Raw genomic sequence first — 8,613 nt, forward strand, 5'->3', positions numbered from 1 at the left:
TTTTTTATATTTTTTTATTATTTTGTCATTTTATTCATTTAATTTTTTTCAGATTTAGTTTAAATTGTAGTAATTTGTCTTTTTTTCTACAGCTTTTCCATTTAGTCTTTATTTTTATTTTATATATATATATATATATATATATATATATATATATATATTTATTTATTTATTTATTTATTTATTTATTTAATCTTTTTTCAACTTTAGTTTAAATTGTATTAATGTTTTTGTCTTTTTTCAACAGCTTTTGTAATTTTTTAAAAATATTTCCATTTAGTCTTCATTTATTTTTTAATTTTAGCCATGTTTTAGAAATGTCTAATTTTCATTTACATTTTATAAGTTAACATTTTTCATCTAGTATACATTTTTTCTTTTTTTTCTCTCCAGCTTTAGTTAAATTTTTTTTTTCAACAGCTTTTGTCTTTTTTTCAATATTTCCATTTAGTCTTTATTTATTTTTATTTTAGTTTTAGCCATTTTATTGCTTCCAAGACAATATGCCTAATTTTCATTTACATTTTATAAGTTTACATTTTATAAGTCGTATACATTTTTCATCCTCCATCTTTAGGTTAAATTTTAGTTTGTTTATTGTATTGATTTCAGCAATTTTTGTCTTTTTTTTCAATATTTCCATTTAGTCTTAATTTATTTTTATTTTAGTTTTTAGTTTTATTTAGCCATTTTATTGCATATCATCTAATATAAATATATAGATATATATTTTCAAGCTTTTTGTAACTAACAAGAAAATTGTATATATAAAGCGGCTTTACATACATTTTCAAGAGAAGACAATTGTAGAATTCAGTGAAATATACTTATATGCTTTGTATTTTTTTAGATAATTGCATTGTTAGTTAGTAAAATGCTAACCATTAGCTATTTCTGTTGCAAATAAATGCTGGCTCTTTTGGACTTCCTGTTCATCAAAGAAAATAATATTTGTTTAACACTGATAATCACAAGAAATTTTTCTTAAGCTGCAAATCAGCATATTAGACTGATTTCTGAAGGATCATGTGACACTGAAGACTGGAGTAATGATGCTGAAAATGCAGCTTTGCATCACAGGAATAAATTACTTTAAAAAAAATATTGAAGTAGAAAATGGCTATCTAAATTGTAATAATATTTTACAAATTTGCTGTATTTTTGATCAAATAAATACAGCTTTGGTGAGTTTAAAAGGTCTCTTCTTCACTGCTTCTATATAGTAATCAGACAGTATTATGGTTAATGCCAAAACAATCAATCAACATACAATTAATGTACCAGTTTGTAGCTTTATCACATGCCCTCCACATAATTTTTTAGCCTTCCTCTAACATCCTCTCTCTCTTTCTCTCTTTTTCAGAGACTGCATTTGCCTCCAGACCTGTCAGAGACGGTGAGTCGAGTGAGTAAAACAGAACTGGCAGCAGGATGTGGCACCACTGCCACGGGCAACAAGCACCTAGATTTCTAGCGTATTCCCCTTCCTCCTGCACCGTCCACCCCCCGTGATGTTCAAGGGCAGGAGAGCGCTGGAGCTGCACTATACTAGTACTAGGTTACAGTAACACCTGCATTGACACACTTACTCTCATTATTAGTCAATGAGATTAAGATGCAGTAACATTTAGTAACTACACAACACGTGGAAACATACAAGTCATGTTCAGGGTCAGAAAAACCTGACAAGTGCCTGTTGCTGTCTTTGGCTAAAACGAGAATGTGACACAAATATCAATAACGGAGTTTGGCTACCAGTGTCTTTTCAGTGCTTGGCTTCCTGATGTTTATTAGCTTAGTAAGCTAATAAATATTTGGTGTCAATAAAGTTTCTAAAAGAAATGTAAAAAATTTCATGTATTTATTCACATATGTCATGTTATTCAAAACGAGCTTTGCGGCAGAAAACATTTTTTTTTCTTCTTGATTGATTTATGGAATTCTGAACATTCAACCTATATGATACATCAAGACGTTTTTTTGAATTCTAAATGATTTTACTTGAAAATGATGTTCATTTTCATTGAGTTGTATTCAAATTTCTGCATTTTGGAAAATCACGAAGAAAGAAACAAATGTTTTCAATTCTAAATACTTTACAGCTCTTAATGAAAATGAACATCATTTTCAAGTAAAGTATTTAGAATCGAAAACATTTGTTTCTTTCTTCGTGATTTTCCAAAATGCAGAAATTGGAATACAACTCAATGAAAATGAACATCATTTTCAAGTAAAGTTCTGAATTCTGGAAAATCATGAATTTTTTTTTTTTTTTTCAATTCTAAATCATTTTAATTAAATGATGTTTGTTTTCATTAGAAGTAATATTGAAAGTTCAACATTTTTGGAGAATCATGAAGAAAGAAACAAATGTTTTCAATTATAAATAATTTTACTTGAAAATAATTTTCATTTTCATGAAGAGTCATTAAAATCCTGAATTTCAAATTTCAATTCTAAAAAAAATTACTTAAATGATCATTTTCATTAAGGGTTGTAATAAAAGTTCTGCGTTTTGGAAAATCATGAAGAAAGAAATAGTTTGTTTTCATTTCTAAATGATTTTACTGGAAAATAATGTTCATTTTCATTGAGTCGTAAAGTTCTGAATTTTTGAAAAACCACGAAGAAAGAAACAAATGTTTTCAATTCTGAATTATTTTGCATAAAAATGATTTTCATTTGGATTAAAAGTCATAAAGTCAGGAATTCTGAACATTCAACCTGTATGATTATTTTGGGTTCATAATGTTGCTCTGTTTAGAATATAATTAATTAAAGCTGAAATATATTCAAATACAGGACTTGACACATACAGTACACCTTCTCATTCAAAGAGTTCTCTTTATTTTCATGACTATGAAAATTGTAGATTCACACTGAAGGCATCAAAACTATGAATTAACACATGTGGAATTATATTTAATTCTATATATACTATATATATACTATATATACTTCTGCACAACACAACTGATGGTCCCAACCCCATTTATAAGGCAAGAAATCCCACTTATTAAACCTGACAGGGCACACCTGTGAAGTGAAAACCATTTCAGGTGACTACTTCTTGAAGCTCATCAAGAGAATGCCAAGAGTGTGCAAAGCAGTAATCAAAGCAAAATGTGGCTACTTTGAAGAACCTAGAATATGACATATTTTCAGTTGTTTCACACTTTTTTTTGTTATGTATATAATTCCACATGTGTTAATTCATAGTTTTGATGCCTTCAGTGTGAATCTACAATTTTCATAGTCATGAAAATAAAGAAAACTTTGGTTCAAAGGTGTGTCCAAACTTTTGGTCTGTACTGTAGTTTCTCTCTTTCTGTCATTTTTTTTTTTTTTTTTTTCAGTTTTTACTCATTACTATACTATGAAAAAATAATGATATACTTAAATTGTTTGCATACATCATGGTAAGATTTGGTCTTTAATTCATGCTGTATAAAATGTCATTTACAGCTATGGTAAGTAAGAAAAAACTTTTACATTAATGAAAATCTCCTTTGAGAATAATGGTAATTATTTGGAAATATGTCTAAATGCATGAAAGTAATTAACATTTTTAAGCAAAATGTGCATAAATTGTCACTCAACTTAATTTTCTTAAAAATATAGGCTTCTTTTTCTTGACACCAATATATTTTACATCCCTTTGAATCGAAAGGTGGCCTATTTTCCAAATTTGACCATTACTCACCATTATATTATATTATATTAAACACTACCAGTCAAAAGTCTCTTCTGCTCACCAAGCCTGCATTTATTTTGATTTAAAGTACAGAAAAAAACAGTAAAATTTTGAAATACTTTTACTATTTAAAATAACTGTTTACTATTTGAATATATTTAAAAATGCAATTTATTCCTATTATTTTAAAGCTGAATTTTAGCATCATTACTCCGGACACATGAACCTTCAGAAATCATTCTGATTTTCTGATTTGAGTAGAATTTTTACATGTTAGAAGGATTTTTGAAGGATCACGTGACAATGAGTAATGATGCTGAAAATGTATCTTTGATATCAGGAATAAATAGCATTTTAAAATATATTCAAATAGAAAGCAGATATTTTAAATAGTAAAAAAATTCATAATATTACTGCATTCACTGTATTTTTGGATAAAAAAAATGCAGGCTTAGTGAGCAGAATTATTTAAAAAATAAGTCTTTAAATTCTATTCTATTCTATTCTATTGTATTATATTATGTTATATTATATTATATTATATTATATTATATTATATTATATTATATTATATTATATTATATTATATTATATTATGATCTCCTTTCTCTATTTCTTAAACAGGTTTCACAATAAGATACTGCATTCATTTACAATTAATATATAATAAGACTATTTTACATTTATAATATTACCACTTAAATTTCAGCGGATGTTATCCTGCTCGACTTTGGAGGAAAATCTATTTGTAATGTAAAAATGCATCCACAAATTATTCATTTCTGCTGAATAAATTTGCTTGTGAAAGCATATATTCATGAGGCAGGTATGTTTTCATACACACATTAATGTTTTATAGCCTCATTTTCACTGTCTGTAAACAGATACAGCTGTATCAGTTTATTCCTTTTGTCCCAAATTATGGATTTATCTATATGAATTATCTGTTTATTAGTATGATTGGTCCACTTAAGGTGAGACACAGGTGAATAGGGTAAAAAAAAACTAATAGTTATGACCTTACTTACCCAGTTGATTGATTTCATTGATAATTGCAAACATATTTTGTATTACAAGTTTTCTAAAATGTTACATTTAAATATGCAAATGAGGCATTATTTAATGAAATATGCGCTAATTTGCATACATTTCTAGAACAAAAATGTAAAGTCCGTTTCAAAATTATTTGTAAAAATTTTTTGACATATTAGTGTCAAAAGTTTTTACAGAGTATCTCATTTTGTCACTCCATAATTCAGAAAAAACTTAGAACAGACGGGAAACACTATATTTTTACCATTTTTTGAGGAATAAAATGTTGTAAAAAAAAAAAAAAAAAGGAAATTATATATGAACAAATCCCTCTTTAAAAACCTTAAGGATATAGATGGGAATAAAAATATAAAGTTTGGTGTCTGTAAGTGCTACTGAAGTGGAGATTTATGGCTCAGTGTATAGAAAAAAACTCATTTTGAGAAATATGTATTGTAACTGAAATCTATTGACACAAATAGATAAAGTGCTATAAAAGACACACTTAACACTGTCTTTTGGATGTTTTCTTTCCACTAGTATAAAAAAATCACTTTATTAAAAACCAAAAAGGTGCATGAAAAAAAACTGCATCTTTGGCCCTTAAATATTAATGTAGTGTGTCAAGAATATATTTTAAGAACAAACATAGTTTATTAATTATTTGAGCCCAAAACTACATGTATAAGACTAATAGCTTTGTTGAAAGTGAAATATAACAGTTTTGTCCAAGTATAACTTGGCTTTAAATGCTTCCATTGCTGTCTTTGTAGGTGTTTGTAGAGCTGTCCTTTAGTCCCATAAGCCACTACCTGACCCAACTAACGTCAGGACCAAACCTACCACCCCCAAAATCCCTTCCACGCGGACACTTTCCCTCCGCGTCCCTCCCCTCGGCCCTCCCGCTGAGACAGCAAGTGAAGCAAAATAACTCATTCTGCCACACAATCGCTTCATCTCTCCCTGCGCTCGGCTCGGACCGCTTTATTCTCCTCGTTTCTTCCCTCTTTCTCCTCCCCCCACGCTCACTCGCTTTTTTTCTTCTTTTTAGACCATCGTAACTCTACCAAAACAAGAGCTGGCAGTGCTGAATGGCATAGGCCTTTTCTATTGTGGTGTGTTTTTGTGATGTCTGAGTTGTGTGGAGTCGGCTGGTGCCTTTGTTCACCAGCTCTTTGGTGGTTATGAGGTATGTGGAGAGAAGAGAGGGCTTTTGACGAGCTGGTGTGTCTTTAAACGCGTAGTTTGTGGTAATGTTTTTAATTATGAATTACTTTACTTGAAAATGGTGTTCACTTTCATTAGGAGTCGTATTAAAAGAAAGAAAGATATATTTTCAACTCTAATTGATTTTACTCTAAAAATATGTTCATTTTTATAAAGAGTCGTATTAAAAGTTCTGAATTTTGGAAAATCGTGAAGATAGAAATGTTCACTTTCATTGAGTCGTGTTAAAAGTTCTGAATTAGAGATAGAAACAAATGTTTTCAATTCTAAATAATTTTACTCGAAACTTTTCATTAAGAGTCATTAAAAGTTTTAAATTTTGGAAAATCATGAAAAAATAAACTTTCAATTCTAAATGATTTTATATAAAAATTACATTGATTTTCATAAAGAGTCGAATTAAAAGGTATGAATTTTGGAAAATCATGAAGAAAAAATTGTCAATTCTAAATAGTTTTACTCAAATTATGTTCATTGAGTCAGATTAAAAGTTCTGAATTTTGGAAAATCATAAAGATAGAAACAAATGTTTTCAATTCTAAATAATTTTACTTGAAAATGTTTCATTAAGAGTCATAAAGTTCTGCATTTTAGAAAATAATGAAGAAATAAAAACATTTCTTTTCAATTCTAAATATTTTTTTACTTGAAAATAATATTCATTTTCATTAAGAGTCATAAAGTTCTGAATTTTGGAAAATCATGAAGATTTTTTTTTTTTCAATTCTAAATGATTTTACTTAAAGATTAGGTACATTTTCATGAAAAGTTGTATTAAAAGTTTTGAATTTTGGAAAATAATGAAGATAGAAACAAATGTTTTTCATTCTAAATACATTTACTTAAAAATAATGTTCATTTTCATTAAGAGACGTAAAGTTCTGAATTTTGGAAAATCATGAAGAAAAAAGCTTTTTTTCAAATCTAAGTGATTTTACTCGAAAATTTTCATTAAGAGTCGTAACGTTCAGTATTTTGGAAAATCATGAAGAAATAAAAACATTTCTTTTCAATTCTAAATATTTTTTTACTTGAAAATAATATTCATTTTCATTAAGAGTCGTAAAGTTCTGAAATTTGGAAAATCATGAAGAAAAATAATTTTTTTCAATTCTGAATGATTTTACTTGAAGATCAGGTACATTTTCATGAAGAGTCATATTAAAAATTTAGAATTTTGGAAAATCATGAAGATAGAAACAAATGTTTTTCATTCTAAATACATTTACTTAAAAATTATGTTCATTTTCATTAAGAGATGTAAAGTTCTGAATTTTGGAAAATCATGAAGAAAAAAGCTTTTTTTCAAATCCAAGTGATTTTACTCGAAAATTTTCATTAAGAGTCATATTAAAAGTTCTAAATTTTCGAAAATCGTGAAAAAATAAACTTTCAATTCTAAATGATTTTACTTAAAAATTACATTAATTTTCATAAAGAGTCGAATTAAAAGGTATGAATTTTGGAAAATCATGAAGAAAACTGTCAATTCTAAATAGTTTTACTCAAATTATGTTCATTGAGTCAGATTAAAAGTTCTGAATTTTGGAAAATCATAAAGATAGAAACAAATGTTTTCAATTCTAAATAATTTTACTTGAAAATGTTTCATGAAGAGTCATAAAGTTCTGCATTTTAGAAAATCATGAAGAAATAAAAACATTTCTTTTCAATTCTAAATATTTTTCACTTGAAAATAATATTCATTTTCATTAAGAGTCGTAAAGTTCTGAAATTTGGAAAATCATGAAGAAAAATCAATTTTTTTCAATTCTGAATGATTTTACTTGAAGATCAGGTACATTTTCATGAAGAGTTGTATTAAAAATTTTGAATTTTGGAAAATCATAAAGATAGAAACAAATGTTTTTCATTCTAAATACATTTACTTAAAAATAATGTTCATTTTTATTAAGAGACAAAGTTCTGAATTTTGGAAAATCATGAAGAAAAAAAATGTTTCAATTCTAAATGATTTTACTCAAAACATTTCTTTTGGAGTCGTATTAAAAGTTCTGAATTTTGGAAAATCGTGAAAAAAGAAACTTTCAATTCTAAATGATTTTATTAAAAAATTGCATTAATTTTCATAAAGAGTCGTATTAAAAGGTATGAATTTTGGACAGTCATGAAGATGGAAACAAATGTTTTTAATTCTAAATACATTTACTTAAAAATAATGTTCATTTTCATTAAGAGACGTAAAGTTCTGAATTTTGGAAAATCATGAAGAAATAAAAACATTTCTTTTCAATTCTAAATATTTTTTACTTGAAAATAATATTAATTTTCATTAAGAGTCGTAAAGTTCTGAAATTTGGAAAATCATGAAGAAAAATCTTTTTTTTTTAATTCTAAATAATTTTACTTCAAAAAATTAATTTTCATTAAGAGTCGTAAAGTTCTGAATTTTAGAAAATCATGAAGAAAACATTTTGTCAATTCTAAATAATTTTACTCAAATGAAAAGTCGTATTAAAAGTTTAGAATTTTGGTAAATCATGAAGATAGAAACATGTTTTCAATTCTAAATAATTTTACTTGAAAATGTTTCATTAAGAGTCATAAATTTCTGAATTTTAGAAAATCATGAAGAAATAAAAACATTTTTCAATTCTAAATATTTGTACTTGAAAATAAGATTCATTTTCATGAAGAGT

General features: G+C 26.7%; 1 protein-coding gene across 1 annotated transcript in view; it reads left to right on the forward strand.

The window, feature by feature from the left end:
• The window catches only part of elp4 (elongator acetyltransferase complex subunit 4), a 92,641-nt gene extending 90,642 nt beyond the window's left edge, over positions 1–1,999 (forward strand). The window contains exon 10 of the mRNA XM_073837355.1: positions 1,364–1,999. Coding sequence (XP_073693456.1) covers positions 1,364–1,474 — 111 coding nt within the window. The 3' untranslated portion in view covers positions 1,475–1,999. The remainder of the gene's footprint in view (positions 1–1,363) is intronic.
• Positions 2,000–8,613: the final 6,614 nt, after the last annotated feature.

This window comes from Garra rufa, chromosome 3, assembly GCF_049309525.1.
Source record: "Garra rufa chromosome 3, GarRuf1.0, whole genome shotgun sequence".
NCBI lineage: Eukaryota > Metazoa > Chordata > Actinopteri > Cypriniformes > Cyprinidae > Garra > Garra rufa.